The 25,227-nt window shown below is 51.8% G+C and overlaps 1 protein-coding gene across 1 annotated transcript in view; it reads right to left on the minus strand.

The window, feature by feature from the left end:
- Positions 1-25,227, minus strand: part of MAN1C1 (mannosidase alpha class 1C member 1) — a 128,264-nt gene that overhangs the window by 22,678 nt on the left and 80,359 nt on the right. Inside the window, exons 3-6 of the mRNA XM_010993703.3 lie at positions 15,711-15,826; positions 13,232-13,312; positions 8,643-8,737; positions 2,166-2,292 (exon numbers count right to left, since the gene is read on the minus strand). Of these exons, the coding sequence (XP_010992005.2) occupies positions 2,166-2,292; positions 8,643-8,737; positions 13,232-13,312; positions 15,711-15,826 (419 nt within the window). The remainder of the gene's footprint in view (positions 1-2,165; positions 2,293-8,642; positions 8,738-13,231; positions 13,313-15,710; positions 15,827-25,227) is intronic.

Raw genomic sequence — 25,227 nt, forward strand, 5'->3', positions numbered from 1 at the left:
AGCAGCCCCTAGGTCTGACATGCATCAGGGCAGGGACCATGCAGCAATGCGTAGCAGAGGTCACTACATCTGGAGCAAGAGGCTGGATTTGCAACCTCTGGGGGTAGGAAGGGCGAGAGGCAGGATGGAGGAAGGCATTATCCATCGGCGTGTGCTGTCTGGCAGTACACGAAATTCTCCCAGTACAGACTCTGCAGGACAGAAGGGCCCTCGGGGACTGAACTGTATCATGCTCGCAGATTTATCTACAAGGCGAGGAGCAGGGAAAGCAGCCTTTCAGCTGTCAGACCTTTCTTTCCAGGGGACGGCACTTTGCTTTGCCACATCAGATCTCATATCCATTTATGTTAACGGAGTCCATTATCAGGGACAGGAGTGTGCTTGTACCTGAGTTATTCTCAACTGTTTTGGTGGTGAGCAGTGAAGCAGGCTAAATTAGCTCCCCCAGAGGGTGCGAGCGCTTCTAGAATTTGGGCCAATTTGTTGACTGCCAATAATCGCCTCTGTGGGAGGCATGATGGGGGATGAAAGTATCTGGAGAATGTAAATGTAGAGAGAGACAGACAGAGAGGTGGATGGACTCTTGAGATAAAGCCTGAAGCCTGTTACACTGATCTGGTCTTGAAAGTATGTGGGCTTCAGAGCTGGAAAATCTTGGGTTTCAGTCTCTACTTTATCACTTACCAGCTGGATGACCCAGGACAAGTGATTGAACCTCTCTGAGTCTCAATTTCCTCTTCTGTAAAATGGGGATAACAGAAGACACACACCTCATAGGGTTGATGGGAGAATGAGAGCTACTATTTGGTACCCTACACATAGTAGGTGCCCAGGCAGTGGTATCTCCAGACTAGTAGGGACTAGACTGAGCCCTTGTGTCACTCCAACATCACGGCCATGACATTCCTAGAGGAGCCTGGCTCAAGAGCAGTGGAAATAGGGAGGCTGTGGGGAGGGAGGGCCTGGAGGCGGGAAAAAGGATCAGAAAATAAGACCCATTAGAAGTGGGACTGAATTTATTGCATGAGCTGTTGAGCTGGGGCATCCCAGGGAGGCAGAGTCCCCTCAATATAAGGAAAAGCTTCTGAAGGGAGGTCTGACAACATGAGGGGCTGTTCAAGGGTGGTAGTGAGCCCCAGCACAGAGAAGCGACCTTAAGAACACTTGGGTGGATTCCCACACTGAATAAGCAGTGGTCCTAAAAAGCACATGGATGCTTATTTAAAATGCAGATTCCTGGGCCTGGGCGACATTCAGAAATCTTCACCTGTGCGCTAGGTGATGCTTTCAGGCTGGCTGGCTGACACAAAACTGGGAGCCACTGGGCAGAGGTGTGACTCTGATCTCCCAGCTCCCTTGGCATTCTAAGAGACTAACATTTGGGGGAAAGTGAAGGGCTGGGGAGTGGGGGCCTCCTTCTTCTTGGAGGGCAGGACTCAGGAAGGGACAAGTGGTATCTGAGGGTGGTGTGTGTACATTTCCCTTTTTTGCGTTTAGGGTTAGACCTATGGAGACACTTCCAGATAGTGGGACTGCCAAGGGCTGTGACACTGAGGAACTGCTCCTGGAGGGTATCACAGGGGGGCAGGAATGGCCAGCTGTCAGGATGGACGAAGGCCTGGATGCCAGCTCTCTGCACCCCTTGTGGCCATAGCCAGCCCAGTAACAATAAGAAGGAACAGACGTGTGCCTCTACTGTGGAGTGAAATTGCTTTGCCAGCCTGCTGACAGCACGAGCTAGACAGGCATCTGGGAGGAAAAAGCAGGCAGATCTCACACGAAAAAGTTAAATGTCTCTGGAAAGAGGACTCTGCGCTGTGTGGCCAATTCCTGCCAACACAAGCTGATGCCTAGTTTTCAGTTGTTGCACGTTCTCCAGATTTCACATACGTGTGGCTGCCACCGAGCTCACACATACCAGGGAAAACCTTCTTGCCGGCAGCTTTGTCTCTTCCCTGCCCTTTGAGGAATCCTGGTTACTCCCTGCACTCACGATCCCTGCCACCTGGCATCAGGAACAATCACTTGCTACACTGGTGGCGTCTAGAGGCCTGGGGGCTCCCCACCCACCCTCCAGCCGGCCCATAGTCCATCTCCCTGCCACAGGCTGGGTGCTCACCCTCTGCTCTCTGTGGGGAAGGGAGAGGGCAGGGGAGAAGACTTGCCTTTTCTGCGAAGACCTGGTTGCCAGAGAGCTCGGTGAGGTGTAAGAACTCTAAGTGCAGGGATCCAAACTCTGCCAGGATGCTGCTGCTCCCTGCCATGGCCCAGCCCCAGCTCCTGTTGGAGCCGCTGAAAAGACAGAAGCAGCCACGGTCACCCTTCTGCCGGCAGGACTGGCGCCTCTGCTTCGTGGGGGAGCACCTACTATGTGCCAGGCACTGGACTAGGAGCTTTGCCATATAATCCCAGTTAATCCTCCCTGGCTGTCAGTACTATTCATACCCCCATTCAGCTGATGAGGACACTGAGGTCGGTGAGAGGATGTAACTTGCTGAAGGTCATTTGAACCCAGGCCAGTCTGACATGCAATATTCTGTGCTTTTATTGTCAAGCAGCTTCTGTAAGACGTGTGGGTTCCGGAGGGACATTAGCAGAGCTGCCTTGGTGGCCAAGACCTGATACACACGTGATGCTAAATTTACAGCTGAGATTGATAATGCCGTTGGGGACCACAAAGACCCCATGGAACACTTCATTTCCGTCCACTGGCTGAAGGCAACCCAACGGCTCACAATCATTGCTGCTGTGTGTGGAGGGTAAACAGTGCATGTCTGGGGTCTGAAGAGGGCAGATGAGGAGCAGGGACCCGACTTGGCCCTTTCCCTCCTCCTACAGTCAGTGCTGCCTATGGACACACAATGGCCCCCACCTGGAACTTCATGGAACCCACACCTGAAGAGGGGGTGGTTCTGCTAAGAGCACACAACTGGGGTTGCTGGACCCTGGGGAAGCCCGAGGTTACGAATGAAAGCAGCAGGGGCTCTCAGAGCAAAGATTTCTGCACACTCTAACCACACAGGTCTCATGAACACCTTAGATGGTTGCCAAAATGACCCTGTGACCTTGCTGGAGAAGCCTGTCAACTAACCGCTTCCTGGTACTGAGTGCTTTTAAGGCAGCAGAGTGAAGAGGCAGGGCCTCGGGTAGTCCTCCCATCTGCCCCTCTCATAGATGAGGAAACCAAGGCACAGGACGGTGATCACACAGTAGGTGGAACAGACCCAAGGCTGGTCTAATGCCGGAGCTTGTCCCAACCACCATGCGGCGGCATCTTCTTTCATTATATAATAAGAGGCAAGGACGCTGCCTTTCTAGGAGCTGTCACTTAAACTCTCCCTTAGACCTGCAATCAGGAGGCACAGAGTCAAGATTGTGAGCAGTGAGGCCTTGGTCAAACCATTTCCTCCTTGTGTACCTTAGTTTCTGCATTCATCAAACTGGGTATGATAATTCATCTCCATCTCTGTGCCTAGGACTTTGTGGGGATTTGGAGAGAAGAGGAAGGTGCAGATGGGGGGTGGCCTTGGACAAGCTGTTTCCTCTCCCTGACCTCAGCTTCCGCTCATGCATCATGATGCTCTTACCTATGGGATGTTTAGGATAATCGGGGACAAGAGGGTCAACCTCCCTCTGCAGGGTTGTGGGGGTCTGGGGGTGAGGACACAGTGGGGTGGAGTGAGTGCCCCCTATCTGTAGGGGCTCCAAGGTGCAGCCAGTGTGTGGCAGGCTGGGGGGCTGGCTCAGCCTGGGCCTCTGGAAGCCCCTCAGCTTCCTTGCTGTGGAAGCTCTGGCCCATGTCATCCCTCTGTCTTTCAGGGACAGGACTGAGGAAGGCAGGCATGGGTCTGGCAGGTCACAGTGTGCCAGCTGAGGGGCACTGCTTTATCTGAGGTGGGCTGGGGCTCCCAGGAGGCTGCCCTTCTCTCTGATGTGGTTTCCAGGGAACTCAGGAAACTCACCAGTCTTCCAGCTTCCAGAAATAATAGAATCGAGTTTTTGGCTCTTTTGGAGCAGGTGACTTGGATAAACATACCCACTTCCTTAGGTGTTTTCCTGACTTGGGGGCAGGTGGGGAGGGACAGGTTACACAAAGAGGGGAAACCTGACTCCTGTATAGTAAATAAAACACCTTCTGTTTATTGAGCCTTTCCAGATGCAGGCACTGGGGCAAGCTGTTTGCATCACGACTTCATTTAAAGCCCACAAGGGAAAGCATCATTAATCCCTGAGGAAACTGAGGCTCAGAGAGGGAAGTGAGTTGCAGAGGTCAGAGCTGGTAGGTAGTGGAGGCAGGATACAAACTGAGATCTGCCAGCCTCAGCCTTAGAGGTCACTTCTCTCAGGGGTCTCCCTGAGACAGCCCCATATCCCCCTATAATGAAGGGGGAGCTGACCCCTCTCTGTCCCTCTTCCCCTCCCCCCAGGCCAAGAGACTTCTTCTCCAGTTTGTGATCTCAGTGAGAGCCACAGGTACCCACAGAGGGTTTCCTGAATAATTGATGTTTCCTGCCCTCACAGAGGAACTCAAGGTTAAAAAAAGCCACCAGCCACCCAACCATCTTTTGTTCTCATTTCCCTCTTCATGAGCCTCTCCTTCCTCTTTCCTCTCTCCCAAAGCTTACCCTCCCAAGTGGGCCTTCTGTAGTGGGGCTGCCTGAGCAGAGGCGGACAGTGGGCCGGCCGCCTTCCTTCTCTCCTGCCGGGCTTCAAACACTGACTCCCCCAGTTCCCAGCTAGGGGACTTAGGCAGGTCGGTGACTTTCTCTAGACCTCATCAGTTAAATAACGGTACACACCCCTCATAGAGTCAATTTGAGGTATAGATTATGTGTGTAATTACTGTCATTGTTACCATTATGTAATTACGAACACCTAAATTACACATTGTTTGTTAGAGTTAAGTTCCTGGTATGTGCCAGACAGCTGTGGTATCTTATTTTTACCTTCACATCCAACTTCATAGGTAGATACCATGATTCTTATTTCATAGGTTAGGATACTCAGACTCAGAGAGGGGAAGACAGTTTTCCAAGGTCACACAGTAAGTGATAGAGCTGGAAGAATTGTATCCAAATACAAATTCTAGGTACTTGTGCCCCAAATGTATCTGTTCTGGTCAGCATCCAGAGACCAGGTCTTCTGATCAGCCCTGTGAAGCAATGGGAAGCTCTGCCCCCTGCTCCCCAACCTGCCTTTGAAGTCTGCAAGTGGGCCTGCAGCCCGTGTTCTCTCCCCTGGGGGAGGGGCTGCTCCACAGTGCCCCTCCCCAGCCTGGTGGAAGCTTCTGAGTATGTGCGCACCTATGTATGCATGCACACACGTGTATGGTGTAATCATTAACTCTAGAGCCAGACAGATTTGGATTCTAATTCTAACTCTGCTTTGCTGCTATGTGACCTTGGGTAAGTTACCTCATCTCTCTGAGTCTCAGTTTCTTCACTGTTAAAATGTGGCCCATGTGGTTGTTGTGAGGTGAAAAGAGAATCTGTGTCATCATGCCTGGGACACAGTAAACATTCAATAAATGCAAGCAATTATTACAATGTGTGTGTCTGTGTGTGACAGGAGCATGTGCCTGTACATTCATATTTGTGTGTGAATCTGTGCATAACCGTAGAGATGCGAGAGTGTGTGTGACAAAGGAACCCTTTGTTTCTGAGCCTTTACAATTTGGGTGGGTGGCAGTAGAGTGTCTACGTGTGTGTGAGGCTGTGGGTGTCAGAGAATGAGTTAGATTGATTCAGCCGCAGAGGCCCTTGGACTGGCCACTGCCCCTCTCCCAGAGTCTAGTGGTCCCTGTAGGTCACAGATCATGGCTGCCTCTGCCTCCAGGCCTGCCACCAGGGAGCAGGAGCAGTCACACTCACCCGGGGACCACCTTCTCTCAGGGCCCTCCTCACCTGGCAGTTTGGGGATGAGGCCTAGTTACTGCCCCTCCTGCTGGGGCCAGGTCAGAGCTGCCCAAAGCCAGCCCTGCTCTGAGCAGAGGCAGCAGTGTGGACTCAGCTCCCACAGCAGGCCCTCTCCAAAGAGCACACTCAGCGCCATGCAGGCTGTGTACACCCCTGACGTTTTCCCTGGTGGAACGGGGAGGCATTTTTAGCAACAGACTTTTACCCAGAAAATGAGAGGGAGGTGTTGCCAGGAAATAAGCATATACATACATATGTATACAGCACCAGCAGCATGCAAACAGCCTAAAAATAAATGTACTTTCTTAATCAGAAATGTCAGGATCTGTGTGGCATCAGGTCTGGGCTCTGAGGGACACAGGTAAAGCTGACAGCCAGGGTCGTGGTTTGTGGGGCTTCCTTGGGGGCAGGGAGTGCCATGCATGGAGCAGTGAGGTGTGTCTGAGCTAAGGGCTTATCCTGGACACTGGGGGGGGGGGGGTAAGGCCCAAGAAGCTGGACCCTGGACAGCTATAAAGACAGGGTGTTTGTGTCTTGGCTTCAAGACATCTGGCCGTGTTTCTCCAAGATCAATGTTTGTGGGAAAGCAATCTGAGCAGAGATCCAAGTGTCCAGCTCTGAAGAGTCAACTTTGGCACCGAGTTGGGGATTTGATGGGCCCTGAGGGCCCCTCCCTGGCCTACTGTGAGGTTTAAGTGACGTCACACTCCAGGAGTGCTTTCCAACCACAGAAGTGGGAGGTGAAGATGCTAAGCAGGCCGGGTCCTCCTTTCTTCTCAAGGCCCTAGAGGGGGGACCTCCCCAGGACAGACAGGGGGCCGCGGGCACTCTACCCAAAGCCCATGGCCCCCACCTCCCCTCCAGGTTCTCCTTCCCTTCCCTGGGGAAGTAACTGTCGGACCTCGATCCCTGAGGTAAGAAATCACTTCAGGAGACCGAAGGGGAGTTCAGTGTGATGGAAATATTACAGCCTTCCTCCAGGCCCAGGTTGTAGGAGGGCCTCGAGGACGGCCCCAGAACTCCCCGGGTGCCTTCACTTCCTAGGTCTGCTCCATGCATCACAAGTGGCAGGGTTCCTGTCTGAGGGGAGGCCCGGCCGGCATTAGGAGCAGAGCTTTTGATTCTGTAACAAAATGGGTTAAAACTTGGCCCCAATGCCTGTGAGCTAGAAGACAGTGGGCAGTGGGGATAATATAAAAACCTACCCTCGAAGCACTGCTGTGAGGAGTACTTTGGTGAGTCAGAAAGCGAAACCCTGAGCATCACGCCAGGCACTGAGTCCCTGCTCGATACATGGTAGGATCAGTTTTCATCACTATCAGTCTTTCCTCCTGCATGCAGTGTCTCACATGAATGTTTGATGAAGGAATGAACAAAGAACTAGATATGGATCCTGCCCTCAGGAAGCTCGCTGGCAGGTGGGGGAATGTGAAGATGAGGGTGACAAGGGCCACAGGGAAGCAAATAAAGTGCCTGGAGGCCAGGAGAGGCCAAGACGCTTCTGGCTGATGGAGAGGCTGGGCTTGGAAGGCCTAGGGGACTGTGAGAGACAGCAATCCAGGGAGAAACAGAGCAAGGGCAGGCAAGACAGTGGGGCACACTGGGGTCTCCAGGAGCAAGAGTCATGCTCCTCAGTGCATCTTAAAGCTGGCTGGCCACTGTTTCCTTCACTTTGGCCTTGTCCCTTCTCCTCCCCCAGGTCTCAGTCACTACATCTGGAAAACGAGTGGATATAAATACACTCCCACTCTCACTAGAGGGAAGCAACAGGGGCAGTCCGGGGCAGCTAAGTGCCCTGAAGGCTTTGGAGCTGGACTGAGCTGCAGCCCTGGCCCACCCTGCTCTAGCTGGGTCCCTTCTACACTCTAAGCCAGCTCTTTGACTTAGTGCACACCCAGAAAGACACTAGTTCACACACCAAATTAAGCAACCGTTCAGGAGGGTAAATGATGGAAGTGACCAATAAAGATCAATGTTTTAAAACAGCCAGTGGAAAGAAATATACCAGTGGTTTCTTGATTAGTGGAACCACGTGTGATTTTTTTTTTTTTTGGTCTTATCCAACAGTTTTGGTATAATCCACATTTTTTTTGCAGTGAGAATTTATTATTATTATGGGGGAATTATAATAAATGTTATTGAAAATGGAGTTGGAAATACTGGGTTCATGTCCTGGATAGTTCATTACTGACTTATGTGACCTCGGCCAGGGTCTTTTCTCCTCAGAGTTTGAGCCTCTGTGGCTTGATGTTCCCAGAAGCCCCTCTGGGTTCTGATACTGGGCTCCTGAGACCCAGCGCTGACGGGGACTGAGGGTGCAGGACCCAGGGGTCCCTCTACCCAGGGCACTGACCTCCCAGAAGCTTTGGGTTCCTGCTCATGGTGGGAGGGTGTGGTGTGCCTACTGGCCTGGGACTCTAGCTGGGAGGGAGGGTGGCAGGGGCACAGCTGCAGGGCTGTGAGTCAGGGCAGTGTTAGTGTATGATCTCAGAGGCACAGCGGCCCCTCTCTAGGCCAGGAAGATCAGACCTTGAGCGACCTACACCCAAGAAGCTGGCACTTGTGTGACAAACACCAGCTCAGGTTGAGTCCTTGGCTAAGGCCAGTTTTCTCTGTGCCACTGACTCCCCATGATTCCCATGCCCACGGTGGCACTGTCCCCTCCCTGTGCCTGTTTCCACAAAGATGCAGCCGAGGCCACAAGTGTGGTATCAGAAGGCATCCTACCTTTTGAAGTTCACCACGCCTTTTGGGATTCCTGTGGGGGTGTTGAAGGCTGGCAGGAGTTTCTCCCCCAGCTGGATGGCCTTTATTCGGAACACCTGTAAAGGAAGGGTCAAAGGCATTGTGAATCCTGATGGATAAACCTGCCAAGGCTACTGGGCCCAGAGTGGGAGGTGCATTAGGTTCCGGGGTCAGACAAGCCTGGACGTGAACCTGACTCCACGAATTCCTGGATCAGTTTCCTCCCTTATTTAGAAATCAAGGAGAATATTGCCTCCCTCAGAGGGTTGTTGGAGGAATGAAAATTAGATACCAGTTGTAAAGTACTTGGGACAGTGTCAGGGCTATGAGGAAGGCTTAGTGATCATGCTGGGATCAGGGTGACCGCTGGGAAGCTGGAGCAGTCAGGGCAGTGGGTCACCTGTTGTCAGTGCCTGCCTGCCTGCACTCCAGTGCGGGACCAGCGCGCCCCAGGCTGAGCACATGGGAAAGACCCTTGGACACGCATAAAGAGCACTGGATGGGGAGCTCCAGGCCTTGCTTCCCAACTTGGCTTCCATATGCTGCTCAGCAAACCTGTTTCCCCACTTGTAAACCCAGGGGAAGGGCCTTTCCCCTTTGACATTCTGATTCTGCCCACTGTTCTTATTTCAAATACGGGAATGAGTGGCGAAGGTGAATGGCTAAACCGCTGATATGATGGTCAGGGAACCACAAGGAGGTACCAGGAGTCAGGGCCCTTGCCAGAGGCTCTGATCCTTCAAACTGTTCTTCTGATTAATCCAAAAGCACTTGTGACCTTCCGTCTCAGTGGGTTCCCCACTAGGAATTTATTCTAAGAAAATAAATCATCAAGGATGTTGTAAAGACTTAACTTTATGGCTAGTTATTCTAGCGTTGTTTAGAATAGTAGAAAAACTGGAAATATGATTATATTATCAAGCAACAGGGAAATGGTGAAATTACGGCTTATCTATGTAATGGAATACCATGCAGCCACTGAAGTGATGTTGGAGAAGATGATTTCATATCAAAGAAAGGGTTTATAATCTATTAAGAGAAAATATTTCAAAATAGTGTAATTCTACTTTCGCAAAAATTATATACACATGGATGTGTGAAGAAAGGCTGGGAATACACTGAAATATTTAAAATGGTCTCCTTGGAGGACTAGGTTCTTGGAGGATTTTCTTCTTTTGGCTTATCTCTATTTTCTGTGCTATTTTTATAATAAAACAAACCCACAATAACTATTTGTTTTTTAAAAGATGAGATGCAAGTCCCCACGCAACCACTCCTGGTGGGGCAACAAGCGTTTCCTTTCACTTCTGGGGCTCAAGGGGGACCAAGTGTGCTGACTCCCTGCATGTTGTTGCAAACAAAGTCACCGTGAGGTCTCTCCTCCAACATGTGCAATTTAAAGACGCTGAGGCAGCTGTCGGGGACTGCAGTGGGGGATGAATTCGTGGGCACTATGTGGGATGTGGGTTAGAGGCCTCTGTGGGGCGGTGTGATTCTTATTTAGGAAGGATGGAGGGAGGGAGAAGGAAGGGAGAAATCACACCGGGGATGATGTCCAGTGCTAGACAGTGGGTCCCAGAAGTGGGCCTGGGGCAGCCACAGGAGAGTCCTGGTGGGGGTTGTCTAGAATTCAGATTCTAAAGCTTTGAATCACCCTAGAAGCTGCTGGCTTAGCAATAAGAGGCTCTCATATCTTTATTTGACCCCCGGGCAGGCTGAGCACAGAGGCACAAAGGAGCAAAGGAGCAAAGGAACCCATGGAAACGTGAAACCAAGTCTGGGGCTCCAGGCTGCCCTCTGCCCGAGGACTCAAAGCTAACCCTTCTGAAGTGCTCCTCTCCGTCAGCAAACCACGTTTCCTTCTTTGGAAGGCCCTGCTGCTGGCTGGCACGGCAGGGTCTCAACCATCCCAGGGAGGATGCTGAGTGAGTATGTGGACAGGAGTGGCACACCCGTCCTCCTCATCATTTGGAAGTGGGTATGTGTGCCCAGCGTCTTATCCACATGACCTTCAATCCTTGTAGCAGCTTTGTGGGGAAGGTGTTGACCCTACTGGAGGAAGACAAAACTGAATCTCAGAGAAGCAATTTGCCCAGGGTCGTGGAACTATTAAGTGGCCCTCTTCCAGGACACCAAGCAGCCTCACCAACACAGAGAGATGTAGCCTCAGACAGCCACAGCAAACAATAGGCAATGGCCTAGTGGTTCCAAAACAGAGGTGAGAGAGAACAAACAACAGCAAGAGACAACAGCAAACATTACGTTCTGTGGCACGGGAAGGGCACTGGACTAGGGGTCAGAGCCCGGGTTCAGATCTCCCCACTTAGCCGCTGGGCAAACTTGGGTGAGCCATGTGCTGTCTCTGAGCCTCATCTGCACAAAGGAATAGTAACATGTGCCGTGGCTGCTCCAAAGTGGCCTTCTAGAAGTCAAATGAGAGGATGTACATAAATAAATGTGCTTTGTAAACTGTAACTGTAAATGTGCAAATGCCACCCAGTGCGGCTGTGGTGGTACTTATTCTCATGGGAGCTGAGTCTCTGTAGGGCTGCCCTAGCCAGCAGGGGATTCACCTCCTGCAGTTTCCCTCTGAAGCAAAGAAAGGCCTCAGCCTAGTAAGGGGTGGAGGCTCTCCTTCACCATCCATTCCACAAACACTTGTGGGAAAGACCCACTCCACAGGCACCCACCACGTGTGAGATGGAGGACAGAGAGGAGGAGGCCTCCATCTGGTGTGGCTGAGTCCTGGTGACAAGCAGTGACGCTGGGCCAGGCTGAACAAGGGCGAGAAGCCAGGCTCACGGTGGAAAGGCCACAGGATCAGGACTGGACCAACACAGCCCTCAGAGACCGTGCAAGCCTCACTGGTCACTTTTCAAAGTCTCGTTTCTGCAGTTGTCGGTGTGGCCGGGGGTCTCTAGTCATGTGGTGGCGCTGGGGCAGAGGGGTCAGGGAGGTGTGACTGGAGGACAGGGCTGGTTGGGGATTCTGAGCCACGTAAGCCTCCCCTTGGGCCCTCTGGACAAGGTGCTCCTACCACACCCCACCATCTGTTCTGCCCCCTGGGAAGCCAGGGTGATGGTCTCTTCTAGGGAGCCTTAAAACAAGTCCTCAGAATCACAGGCACCCTCAGAGGAGGGAGGAAGGGACAGGAAGGGACAGGAAGTGTCAGATCTGAGGAGTCCCCAGCTCCTTCCAGGATCGCTGGCCCCCACACCCAAACCTGCCAGCTCTGAGCTGCACCACCCCACCCCCACTCCCATGTCCCAGGTCTACCTCCCATCACCTGGACGGGAGGCTGGCAAGTGCCTTCTTTTGCTCCATGTCATCTTCCTGTGATGGGGTTTTCAAATGAAATTCAGGCCTCGGGTGGCTCACAGGGTCCCAATGACAGTTATTTAGGGACAAACTGGTACAAGCAGTAATCTCTGCCGAGGAGAGTAGGCTAGATGGAGATGGGCCCTGAGCTCTGGAGATAAAGTCCATGCCTGTTGCCTCCACACTCCTGGCTTCAGCCTGGCTGCTTTCTGTTGAAGGGAAGCAGAGTGGCTCTCTCCTGAGAAGGGCCGGGGGAGGTGAAGAGGGTCTTCTCTGACACTTGCTTGCCTCACCTGCACAGCTCCCTCACCAGCATGGGGCACGATAACTATTTGTCTCTGGGAGGAGAGAGCAGCCATCATGCTGAGCAGTGCAGCCCCTCGGGTAATGGGGACTCCCCCCAGACCCTCAGGCTGTGCTCACAAGGGGATGGAGAGTCTCCTGTTTCTGTGGTTCTCAAGATTCTCTTGCAGTGCGGAAAACATGGGCTTTGGAGCCCTCCAGCTCTGGGGCCAAACCCTTTCCCTCCCGCTCCATTTCACAAGAGCCCTTTGACCCCGGGGGGATTAGGACCACCCCTTGGGGGAGACCTGAGGCCCAGATGTGGGGGAAGGGACCTGCTCAAGGCCACAGGCAGGCGCGGTATGGGGACAAGACACAGGTTTTTTGACTTGGTGTCCAGGGCTCTGCCTTCTTGCCACATTTCACAGCCCTCCTTCTGGAAGCCAACGTGGCTCGCCTGGACTGAGTGGCCAGCAGTGGCTGCCCACCTCCCCTGTCGCCCTCTTGAGACCTGGCGCTGGTGTTTGCTGGTGGCTGGCCCAGAGTGGAGGGCAAGGGATGGCTGTGGAGCAGGCCAAGGCCAAGGGGCCCTGGGGTGGAGATAGTGAAACAACGGTCTTGGCTTTATCAGTCCTGAGAACCAACATCTCTGAAAACCAGTCCAGCAGCAACACAAGCCGGGACAGAGCCCAGGTATCATGGGTGCTGTGCAGGATGGGAAGCTGTGCAGATGGTGGGTAGACCTTAGAGAATTAACTACCAACTGTGGGAGCCAAGTGGGCTCCCCTGGGCAGCAGAATTAAAATATCGGACACAAGAAGGGGAAGAATCTGCAGGTGGTACCATGGCAGTGGGATTCAAATCCTCTTGAACCCCTGTTTCTTTATAGATAAAATGAAGGGGTGGGGTTGGATGTTCTCCCAAGCCCTTTCCAGCCTGGATGTTCCAGGGGCCTCAAATGGCAAACTCACCTCCTCTCCCGTCAGGTAGAAGGCTGAGAGGAGTCCTCCGATGTACCGGATATTCACTTCGAACAAGGATGCTTCTCCGCTCTGTGGGGCAGAAAGACAGGGAGGGCAGGGGGAACATTGGTGAGATGACTATAGGGCTCCCTGAGGCATCCAGGCCCTTGAGACAGGTCACACCTGCCACTGCCCCTGCCCCGCTGACCTGGCCACACCTGGACCAGGCTCCAAGCTCTTGCCCAGTGGGCCAGGCTACCCTTGGTGGTAGTTTTCAGAGCAAAAGGAGAGAGGGATCAGCACCTGCCTGGCAGGCAGCTACTGCACATTTACAGAGTTCCAAATAAACACTGGGTTTGGCTTTCTTCCCCAGCCCTTGCCAGAGGCCATCGGAGCAAAGTTATGCCTGGCTGCTCTCCAAGGAGCTCAAGAACTCATGTGGGGAGCTGCTTGCTGAAGCTTAGCCTGAGGAGAGGCAAATTCTCCTCCTGTCTGGTCACCTCCCCTCCTCAAGGGAGCCCCTCGGCCTAGTAAGGATGATGGCACCTTTCTTTGGGGTGACAGGAAAGTGGAAGCTTCTCAGAAGAGGTTCTGGGGCAGAAAGGGCAGGGCCAAGGCTGGGAAGGAGGGGTGCCAGGCAGTTACTGGTAGGAAACCAGCAGTTTCTCAACCTCAGCTCTGTAGCCCTTAGAGTACAGTCACACTTGCCTTAATTATTACTGTTTTCTTTCTGAAGTCTGGACTGCAAATCAGGGGTATTAGTGCATCACGTCAAGGACCAGATCTGGGTAAACTTCCCACCTGAGCCACTCAGTTGGTTTTTGGACTTAGGGCAAGATATTTAGCTTTTCCCTGCCAGAATTTCTTCATCCGGAGCAGGGTAGATATGAGATGCTGAGTGGGCAGGTGAGATGCCTGCCCAGGACCTGCCCAGCTGGGCATGGCTTCATAAAGGTACCTGTTATTACCCCTCTGCCCATGAGGGCTCCCCTTGGCACACTTCCCACATCATGGTCTTTTATTATTAATAACAACAATGATCATCCTTTTATCTCGGAGAGATCTTCCATTAACAGAGCACTTGCAAAGCTATTCTTTCTTACGCTGCACGGTACTTGGCGAAGTCGTCACTCCCATTTTTCAGATGAGAAAGTTAAGGCTCAGGGAGGTGGAGACCCCCCAATCTTGCTTTCTTCCTAATTTGCCCCCCCCCCACCGCCTGAACGTCCCTAAGCTCTCCAGCCCTGCCACCACCTGGCCCTTCAGGCTGTTGCCTGGGACCCTCTCTACCTACCATCTGTACAGAGGACAAGGCGGGCTATGAAGACACTCCTTTTTTCTCCTGCCTCTGCCTTTCTCCCATTGGATACAGGAGGAAACAGGAGGATTCTGAACTTCCTCACCCTGTACAGACTAGCAGAAATCATAACAAGCCTCAAAATCATCACAATGATGATAGCACCACTTTACATCTGTATCGGACTTTATTGTGTTATAAAATGCTTTTTTACAACCCACTGCAGTAGTCAAGCCTCACAAGCCTGTGAATTAGGCACTACCACTGTTCCGTGCTTTGGTTGGAGAAACTCAAGTTCAGGAAGGTGAAATGACTTCCCCAGAGGCTCTCCTGGAGCACTGCTCTTCCAGACTTTCCCCACTCTCTCTGTCTGCCCTGCTCTGTGCTGACATGGGCCTCTCCAGGGGCAGAGGCCTCAACTCTGCCATGAGCTGCAGGAGCTGTCCCAGTTCACAGCAGGATCTGTCACTGGTGGAGCCCTATAGTGCATTTTAATGTGACCCCTCCCAGCTCCCATCTGTCTCCACGTCTTGCTTCCCCAAACCATCTAAACAGTCTCTCTCCACGGTTAGCTGAGACCTCCAGGATGGGCCTATTACTTCAGCCTGGGCTGGGAAATCAGTGGGAGTGGCATCTGGTATTTAAGGCTTTTGTACCATCCATACACATTAGTGTCCCTGATCAGGGATCCCTGCAAGCCTGGAAACCAAGAGGGTCCCAGACCTGGCCATGGGCCTCAAACCAGAGGGCCCCCAGCCCCTCTCACCTATCTCATGATGGCAGTATGGCGGTGAACGGGAGGTCCAGGTTAGAGCAGCTCCAAGCAGATAACCACTTCCCCCTTCACAGAATCACTTTCTCTGATGCTGCTGTTCTGTCTGACAGATTCAGTCTCAGAAGTAGCTTCCTGGGTGTGCACAATGTGCCTGGCACCCCAAGGAAAGGAGGGAACACCTGTGGCTGTCTTCCATCCCAGGGAGACCAGGCTGGCAAATACTCATGGGCTGGCTAGGGTAGGGGGGACATCCCCCATCTTAAAGCTGGTCTCAGCGAAGGGGCCTCAGCATGGAGTGCATGGAGCCCTAGTTCCGAGAATGCTCTGCTGTGTAGCTGGTCTTAGAGACAATGGAGGAGTTGGTCAATGACCTCTTGGGCCCTTTCTGGTCCTAATACCCAGGGCGTCTGACTCACCACGTTCAGGTGGAAGCTCTCTTCTACCCAGGCCTTGGCCTCCTGGAACTCCTCCTTCAGCTCCATGAGGTGGAGGGTGTCGAGGGAGTCGATGATGGTTGCCCCGCTGAGGCCTCCTGCAGGCACAGAGGATCGAAGGTGTGACCGAGGGTCATTCTTATCCTTTCCACCCCAACCACACAAGCCACCATTCCTCAGGCCCTCTAGACGCCTGGGCAGGCTCTGAGGCTAAGGTTGGCCCAGGCATGATCCACGAAGACTCCAGGTCTACCAGCCTTTGAAGGCACGTCTAGGACCCAGCATCCTGCCATGGGCTGCTTCCTCCTCAGGGCAGCAAAGAATGGGTGTCAGATTGGGGAGACCAAGTTCAAGGGCTGAGCTGCTTCCCAGATCTTGATCTGCTCTTATATCTGCCTACAAGTCAACCACCAGTACAAGCCAGGCACTCACCACTTTTCTGTGGTGCTGGGGAGGGGGGGCAGGCGAGTGAACTGGCATTTGGTCTACAAATCTTAACAAATGTACCAGTCCTCTGACTCTTCAATTCCATTCATTATTTTATTCTAAGAGAGGAGAAAAGATGTCATAAATATTTATTCCAGGAAGGTATTTATTGCAGTGTTGTATATAATGAGTAAAAGTTGGGGAAAAAACCCTCCAAGTCCAACAATAGGGGATTAGTTATACAAATTGTGGCTCAAATATAAAATAGGACACTATGCACTATGCAGACATTCACATGGGTGAGGAAGACCTGTGTTAACTGGGGAGTTATCCATGGGATCTGTTAAGCTTAAAAAAAAAAAGTAGATTGCAAGGAAAAAAAAAAAACCCAAAGCCCCACAGCATAATTTCTCACCTGTACACCATTGTGAATGAGCCTGCACAGAACTAGGTCTGGCGAGGCATGATTCAGTGGTTATCTCTGAGTGCTGGGATTATAGGTATTTTTTGATTTCTTTCACTCATGGATTATTTTTATAACCAGAGATGTATTTGTGTTTAAAAAAAAAAGGAAAGACATTTTGGGCAGAGAAACCAAATAAATGTACATACCAAAGATTCTGTGGTCACTCTTGCTCTAAGCCAATGAGCACAAAAAGCACAAGCAACAAGGCCTGGCCCCTGCCGATGGGCCTTAGACTCTCGTCTTGAGAATAAAGGCTGAGCAAATTGTGCAGTTTTTCACACCACAAGCTGAATGGGTGAGTAATGAAGAAGACCTGCCTACATGGGACAACCAGAGCCTGGCATATAGAGGACTGTGAAGGAGGAAAGAGGGAAGAAAGAGATGAGCCTGGTGCTACCTGGAGGGCTTCCTGGAAGAGGTATGAATGCCTCTCATAACTCCTTACAACTATAGTCATTGCCGGCAGCAGCAATTTCCTTTAGGGATCAGAGGGTAGCTTAAGAGGAATAACGCTTCCTTCAGTGTGCTTCTTGCAGAGGCTCAAAGCATTGAGACTTGTAGGCTCTGCCCTCCCCTAGTGGAAAGCTAGAGCTGGCTGACAAGTGCTGAGCCCCACTTGAGTCTGAAGCACGGCTTTGCGGGCACTCCTGCATTCAGAGTCAGCGTCTAATCTCCTTAATAAGTGCTTCCCTAACTGCCCACTTATGTTGACTTTGCAGGCAGAGAATCCTTGTGAAACTCAAAGACTTAACCACTTCTCCAGGCTGAGCAAGGTCTGGCAAAGGGTTAAAGAACCATTTCCAGAAGGGAGGGTTTGTAAGGAAGAGTGGAAGGAGGGGAAGGCAAGGGGACATTGGCTTCCCAATCTAGAGTCACATGTCGCAAGATGGCTTGGACATTCGGGTTGAAGTGAATTTCCAGAATGTCAACCCCTCCTACACTTAAGGATTGGTAGGAAAATATACTCAAAGCCAAACAAAGTTGAACTTTTCCTGGTTTATCCTGGCTGCTTCCCCTGTAGGTGTCCAAGGCTGAACACGGCTCCTGGGAACTCAACCTCCTGAGGTGCTCAGGCCCAGGGACACTGACGGGCCACAGGTGGACAGAGAGGTATTGAGACATGCCCAGGCCAAAAGGCGCTGGCCCAGTGTCCACACTCCTGGATCTGAAGAATGGGCCCCTTCCTGTTAACCACAGGGCCTCAAACCTGACTTCTTAAGGGCCTGGAGGGGTTTTTGAGATCCCACTGCCTCACCCCTAAATTTGAGAGATTTCCCTCCCAGAGAGGTCCTACCCAAGATTAGACCAAGGGAAGAGTGGAGCCCCAGGCTGGGCCTGGTGTGATGTGTTTTCCACAAGGAGAGGGGCCTCTCAGTCCCCTGTGAAACATTTTCCAGTCGGCCTGCTAAGCCCCCTCCCCGACGGGGGCGGGAGACCGCTCTGACCAGTGAAGAGAAGGGAAGCCCAACTGTGTGTCCTTCAAGGCCAAGGGAGAGACGGCCCAGAGTACGTGACTTCTGAATCCTGCCCTGGGCTGACTGGTGTTTTCACCCCATGGGCACTCCTTCTCCTGGGCCGACCCTGAGCCCAGAGGCCCCAGGGCCTGGGCTGCTTGGAGGGCAGCCAGGGCTTCTTGTGACCAGCTGTCCTTCCCAAACACTCCCGAGGCAGCCAGCTGAGAAGGCAGCTCACTAAGAGATCTGTTGGCAAGGTTCTTCCCTTGCTCTCAGGTTCCTGAGTCCTCCTCTCTGTTGCTCTCTCACCCCCGCCCCCACCTACTGCACAGCTGGGCTGCAGGCCAGCAAGGCACTTATTGGAACACTTCTCATTTCAGGCCAGAGGTTGCCCAACGGCCAAGCTGGGCAGGAGAGAAGGCCCTATCCCAAATTCAGTTCTGTCTGCACCTGCAGCCGGCCTGGGTGGCTCCCCAGGGGACAAGACACCTGCCCATTCAGTAAACAGGCCCACGATGATTTATATGTAAAGAGCTGGTGGGGCACAAATAGTCAGGCAGCCAGCTTGGAAGCTTCCCTGGACCTGGACCTGGGGCAGATTCCCTGGTGGCCCACTCTCCCAGCTCTTGCTCTGAATCCTAGCTGTTCAGAAAGGACTCCAGCCCCGTTCCCCTTCCAGCCAGGGCAGGAGGCAGGGAGGTGTGTTAAAAGAACACAGCTCTGGGTTCAAATCCAAGCTTGGGCCAGCAACACAACTGCTGTAAGTGTCAAAGTTCTCATCTGTAAAATGAGGTATAGATGAACGGGCTGGGGTACTGAGGAGCTACTGAAGGTTCTTGAGCTAGGATAAAGGTATCATAATGCCCAGTCTAAATATATCTGATAAAGATATCTGTACATGCCTGGCACAGAGTAAGTGCTGGACAAATCAGTTTATTGTTCTTATTTCTGGGGCCCTTAGCTCACCTTGAAACACTGGCCTGGCCGGGGAGATGCAGGTTCAAATCCTAGCTCCATTATGTACTAGTTGTGTGCCAAGGCAGACACTGTACCTCCCTAAGCCTCATTTTTCTCATCTGCAAAATGGGGAGGACTTACCTCATAAGGCTGTTGGGAGGGTTACATGGAGCAGATGGAAAGGAGCTGGTATGATGCTGGGTACATGTGAGCTTCCCCAGTAAACAGAAGTGTGGCCCTCCTTGTCCCTGACTGGCCCTGGGCAGCCCCTCTACGAAGTCTTCTGGGGTCACTGAGGCCTTGTGATGTTCCTGCATTACTGGCCTTTCACCACCCTGCAGGGCAGCGTGGGCACGAGACACAGCTTGCAAAAAACCTTGGCCCAACTTAAAGGACAAGAGTCACATGGGTCCCACCTGTGTCTGCTGCTGCTGAGGCCTTCTCACCCCTGACCTGAGTGTTTGTGTCCAGAAGGGTCTACCTACTACCAGGACCCCTCCCTTTCCCTGCAACTCACCCTGTACATTGTCACTTGACCAGTCTTCCTAAAACCAGATTCACTGTGTCCCTCCTCAGCTCAGGAATCTGCAGTGGTTTTGCAGTACTCATGCAATAAGTGGGGGCAGTAAAGTCTTTTGGGTCTGATTCCAAAGGATCTGGCTAACCTCATCACCCATCTAGCTCTGCTTCCTGGACATGGGCTGCTACTGCAGCTTCCCAACCTTTGCACATGTGGTTTCCTCGGCCAAGAAAGCTTCTCTGTGTATGTGGGCATATGCAAAGCCTACAACTTCTTCAAGGTCACCTCCCACTGGCAGCCTTCCCTAATTGCACCCAGCCAACCTCCTCCTGCTCAGAGAGCTCCCAGGGCACTTTCTTGGGCTTCCCACTTAGGTGACCTCCATTCCTGCCCTGTACTGGGGGGCTGTTTTGCCCCCTAACTAGACTGTGAGCTCCTTGAGATCCAAGGTTCCCATCTCCTCTCACACCCCTTCCCTGCCTTGTCTCCAGGCAGCCACAAAGGCCAGAGCGCCCAAACCCAGTGGGCCACTCACCATTCCCTGCAGCCTCAGCATATGCCCTGACTCTGCTAGGATTCGCCTTCCCCATTCTATCTTCTCCTGTGGGGTCTAGAGCCCGCCCCAGTGTCTCCTCGCCCAGGAAGCCATTGTGATCCTCACCCCACAGTCTGCATGAAGTCTCACCCTCCCCTGAGAAATCTTCCCCAGCCCCTCAGGGCCTGCCCTCTGTGCTTCTACCCCGTGCACCTCATCTTAATAGTGCTGTCAATTTACTGTCCCTGCCCTCTGTAACAGCAGGGGCTCAGTCTGCAGCACAGTCATCTCCATGCTCAAGAGACAGCAGCCAAGTGAGGGTGGGCAGGCAGGAGGGCAGGAAACCAGACTGGCCCGTCTCCAGAGCCTGCACTGACTCCCCGGCATCACACTTGCTCTGTGCTGGGTCTTGGCCTTTAGGACGTCACTTGCTCTTGATTCTCCTTCTCACTCTGTGGTTGTTTCTTCAAAGTCTCCTTAACTGGTTCTTCCTCATCCCCAGGCCTTGGAAGACTCTGTCCTTGGGCCTCTACTCTTCTGTGTCCTCCTTCCTTCCCTTCATGATTCAATCTGTTCTCCCAGCTCACCTACCATCCACATGCCAACGATTCCCAGATTTAAATTTCCAGCCAGAGCCTTGACCTCAAAGCCCAGACTCATTATCCAACAACCCCCTACTCATATTTCCACTTGGAGGCCCACAGGAATCTCACCTTTAACATGTCTGAAAGCAAATCCTGTTCTTTCCTCCAAACGTGTTCTCCCACAGTCTTCTCTCCTTGGTTAATGCCAACCTCCTCCTCCCAGGAGCTGCGGCCCCAAGCCCTTGACTCTGCCATCTCTCACCCCCACATCTGGTCCCGAAGCAAATCCTGCTGGCTCTATCTGCACAACAGTTCCAGCCTCCGCCCACTCATCACCTCCTCCAGGTTACCACCTTCAGAAATGGGAGTCATATCATGCCACTCCTCTGCTCAAAACCCTCCAGGGCTCCTCTCTCACTCAGAGGCTGTGATCTGGCCTTGGCTTCCTTTCCCCTTGCCCAGCTGCTCTCCGTCCATTCCTGCTGCTCCATGCTCCTGGAGCCCTTCAAGCCTTAGAGCCTTGGCCTTGGCACTTGTGCTTGCTCTGCTGTAAGAGCATCCCCATCACTCGTCCCTTTCCCTCTTTATTTCCTCAGCACCTTTATCCCTCGCAATGTCACACATGGATCTGCTTCTGTTTATTGTCCTCCCCTGATGGAGCATAACCTCCTGGAGGGTGAACTCTGTTCTGTGTACTGCTGTCCTCTATCCTCCACTGCCTCGAACACCCTCCTGCCCATCACAGGTGCTTGATAAGTATTTGGGAGTAAAGGGCCCCGTCTTCCTGGATGGAGAGGGCTTCGAGGGGGCTGTGGCTCATTTACATTTTTCAGGGCCTGGCTCCAGTCTGGCACCCAGAAGCAATAAAGGTCAGTGTTTTAGTTGAACAGACTAAATCTACCACACAGGCCTCTGCAGTGACCACGTCCAAGGCAGCTTAACTGTCCGCTCCAGGGGCTGGTGCTAATAGACAGAGACACCCTCTCACCAGGCTGCGGCCAGACTGGCCAGGGTAGGCTGAGTGTGTCCACACCACTGCCCTGCACAGAGCTATCTGTTGGTCTCTACAGGGTGAACAGACCCTGGGCTCTCATAACCGCTTCCCCTGGGGGCTGCCAGGCCAGGAACCACCCTGCCCTGCTGGACTGTGGTTTGTATCCCCTTTCCTGACTCTGCCGTATTAATGATGATGAGGTTTTTATATGACATTATATTAGCAAAGAGAAATGGATCGGGCTGGGCAACATCAACTCCGGGAAGAATATTTAGAAGGAGAATAATCACCCAAGGTGTGGCCTATTACTGAAGTATCCTCAGAGCCATGTACTAATGGTTGCATTTAATCTGATGATATAATCCACAGAGACTTTTTTTAATCTGTAAAGAAACAACACAAATGTTTTCTCAGTTCCCAAAGAAACCAATATGGCTGTGTGGCAAATTACAGTTCCCAAAGATGAGTGCCACAGGATATCCCATCCCACAAGAGGACCTCTTTCCACAGGTCCTCTCCTTGAACCAGGGTGGAAATTTCTGACTACCTGGAACAACAGAATAGAGCAGAAAGGATGATGTGCTAGTTTCCAAGTCTAGACTTAAGAAACTGTCAGTTTCTACTTTCTTTTGTTTTTTGGAAGGGGGAGGTAATTATTATTTTTAGAGGAGGTAGGTACTGGGGATTGAACCCAGGACCTTGTGCATGCCAAGCATGCACTCTACCACTTGAGCTATGCCATCCCCCTTTGTCTTCACCTCTTGTCTCTTGGAATGCCGGCTCTTTGGGCCAGCCACCATACTGTGGGGAAGCCTAAGGTAATGGAGAGAACACATGGAGAATCCATACATATGTTTTCTGACTGACAGCCCATCTGAGGTTCCAGCCAATAGTCAGCATCAATTCCAGACATGTAAATGAAAAAGTTTCTGGATGGGTCCAGCTGTTAAGTTACCCTTAGTCTTCAGCCTTCTTAGCTGAGAGCCCATACACTGTGCTAGGAGATAGATAGGCTGTCCCCACTGTGCCCATTCTAAATTCCTAGCCCACTGGATATGTGAGCATAATAAAATAATTGTTTTAAGCCATTCGGTTTTGGAGTAATTTGTTATGCAGCAGTAGCAGCTGGGATGTTCTGCCACATGGATTTCTATGAAGATTAATTAAAGTGATATACCCACCACCCCAAAGTACATTGTTTAAAACCACATCATCTTGCCTGGTGAGGTCTTCTGGCTGCATGAAATCTTTTTAGGGATTAGGACCTCTCCATTTCTATCAGGTCTGGGTTTTGTTTGTTTGTTTGTTTGTTTTCTCCAGTAGGAATATTTTCCTTGAATCTTCCCATGATAGTTATTTCCTGGGTCACATAAAGTTGTGTTCAGAGGCTGTTTCCAGACAAAGGTTTCTTGGAGCCTCTGAAGGACTAACAATATTTTTTAGGAACTATTCCTGGAACTGAACAAAATGCTCTTACTGGAGGTTGATAAATAAAAGATGATCAGATCTGACCATGTCACTGCCCTTTAAATAAGCTCTCAATGTCCCCTGTTCTCCAAGTTCAAGTCCTGGGCACAGCATGCAAGGTAGCTGTGGTCCAGGCCTTGGCAACCTCTTCAGCCTCACTTCTCTCCTGCTCTCTTTGCCTGTGATGCTCTACCCAGAGCAGGTCACTAGCAGCTTGCCAAACACCCTGGGGTGTCTGCTGACACAAGAGCATGGTGTCTTCTCTCAAGATGTTTCAGAGCCATCAAGCAGCCCTGACCACTCCCTCCTTTGCAAGCCTGCTCTGCTCTGCTGCAGGTGCCTCCATCACAGTGCTATTCACACTATCTCATATATTTTTGCCTGTGAATCCCAGAGGGCAGCGGCTGGACCTGACTCTTCTCAGGAGACCCAGCATCCATCTCTCGGCCAGGCACTGAGAAGGCAAGAACAAATGGCTGTTGAGTGAATAAACAGCAGGTAGAAATGCCCACAGTGCTTTCTGAGGAATCTCCAAACATTTTACAAGCCCTCTTGGCCTTGGAGAAAACACACCACTCAGAGCAGCAGCCAGCTACCCAAGGAAAACATTGTCAGAGGGGGCATGATGGCCAGTGGCAGACATCAGGGCCCTGGTGGAACTAACGGCTTCCTCCACCCTTCCCAGATGCCATGCTTGGCTGGAGAGTGCTTGCCATGGCCGACCGCTGGATGAGGTTCACTGCGACGAACAGCCAGACGCATTTCACTGAAGCAGTCTACTGTACACTGTACAGCGTTCCTCATTGGAAAACAGGTACACTTAAAAATGTTAATGTTTGTTTGTTTTTAAATAAGAGCTGGGGGTGTTGTCTGACCTGGAAACGTATTCAAAAAATTCCCTCCATCAGTGCTATGGAGCGAGCTCTGAACTGCTTTTATCTCAGAACATCTCTAAGAGAAGAAAAGGCAGGTGCAGAAATTTGAGCCCAGGATGCTCCAAAGTCACAGTGGCTCAGTGGCTCAGGGCAGAGCTGTAACCAGACACCACCTTCCAGACCATGTAACCTTGGAGGCTTCGTTTTATCCCAGCTTCGTCCCTTCCCAGCTATGTGATCTTGGGCAACTGAATTGACCTCTCTGGGCCTCAGAAAAATGGGACAACGGGGTCTCCTTTTTAGAATGGTATGGCCAGTTCAGATGAATGTATACAAAGGGTACTCAGCAGGCACTCAGTACAAGAGAATTTGATACACCCAGCACACAGGAGGTGCTCAATGCACGGGGCTGTTATCATAAGGCTCAGTTCCAGCAAAGGAAGGCAAAACTAGGATGCCTTGCATCTCCATGGCCTGGCCTTTGTGCCAGGCAGGCAGGAGGTTAAGCTCTTAGGAAGGCAGGACCGAGCTGGGTGGGCACTGTGGCATTTTTAACACACTTCTTGCCTCAACAGGAAGAAGAGTAAAAGTTGGAGCCCTGGCTGCTCACCTCAAGAGAACTAAGCCCCACTGCTGCTCTGGGCAGCTCCTGAGGGCGGACCCAGAGTCCCTCTGTACTCTGGCTTCTACCTGCAAATTAGATGATTGCTCAGCACTGTCCCTCCACCTTCATGGGAGGGGTAAACATCCCTTTCCCATCAACCTTGGTCTTGTCTATGTAACTTGCTTTGGCCTCATGGTGGGTAGGGAATTAAACTTGGCTCTGACTTTAGGCTTGGCCACAACACTGGCCAATGAGATTAGTGGATGTGACTTGAACAAAGGTTTGAAATAAGCTTGCATAGTTGGGTTTTCCCTCCTGCTTGCCCACCTTTCACCATGAGAAGAACAAATCTCAAACAGCCAGTGGTGCATGGAGGATGAGAGACAGTGGAGCAGACCTGGACCAGCTGGGCACAGCCTAGATAAACCAAATCCCAGCCTATCTGCAGCCACATGAACAAGAAATAAATGTCCACTGTTGTCTGCCACTCACTGTGGAGTGATTTGTTACATAGCATTATTTTGAAAATAGATGACTGATTAATGCCCTTCCAGTGCTATTTCTTAATAGTCTAATCATGGTCTCCATTCTCTAGCTAGACCATGGAGTCTATGAGG

Source organism: Camelus dromedarius, chromosome 14 (assembly GCF_036321535.1).
Source record: "Camelus dromedarius isolate mCamDro1 chromosome 14, mCamDro1.pat, whole genome shotgun sequence".
Taxonomy (NCBI): Eukaryota; Metazoa; Chordata; class Mammalia; order Artiodactyla; family Camelidae; genus Camelus; species Camelus dromedarius.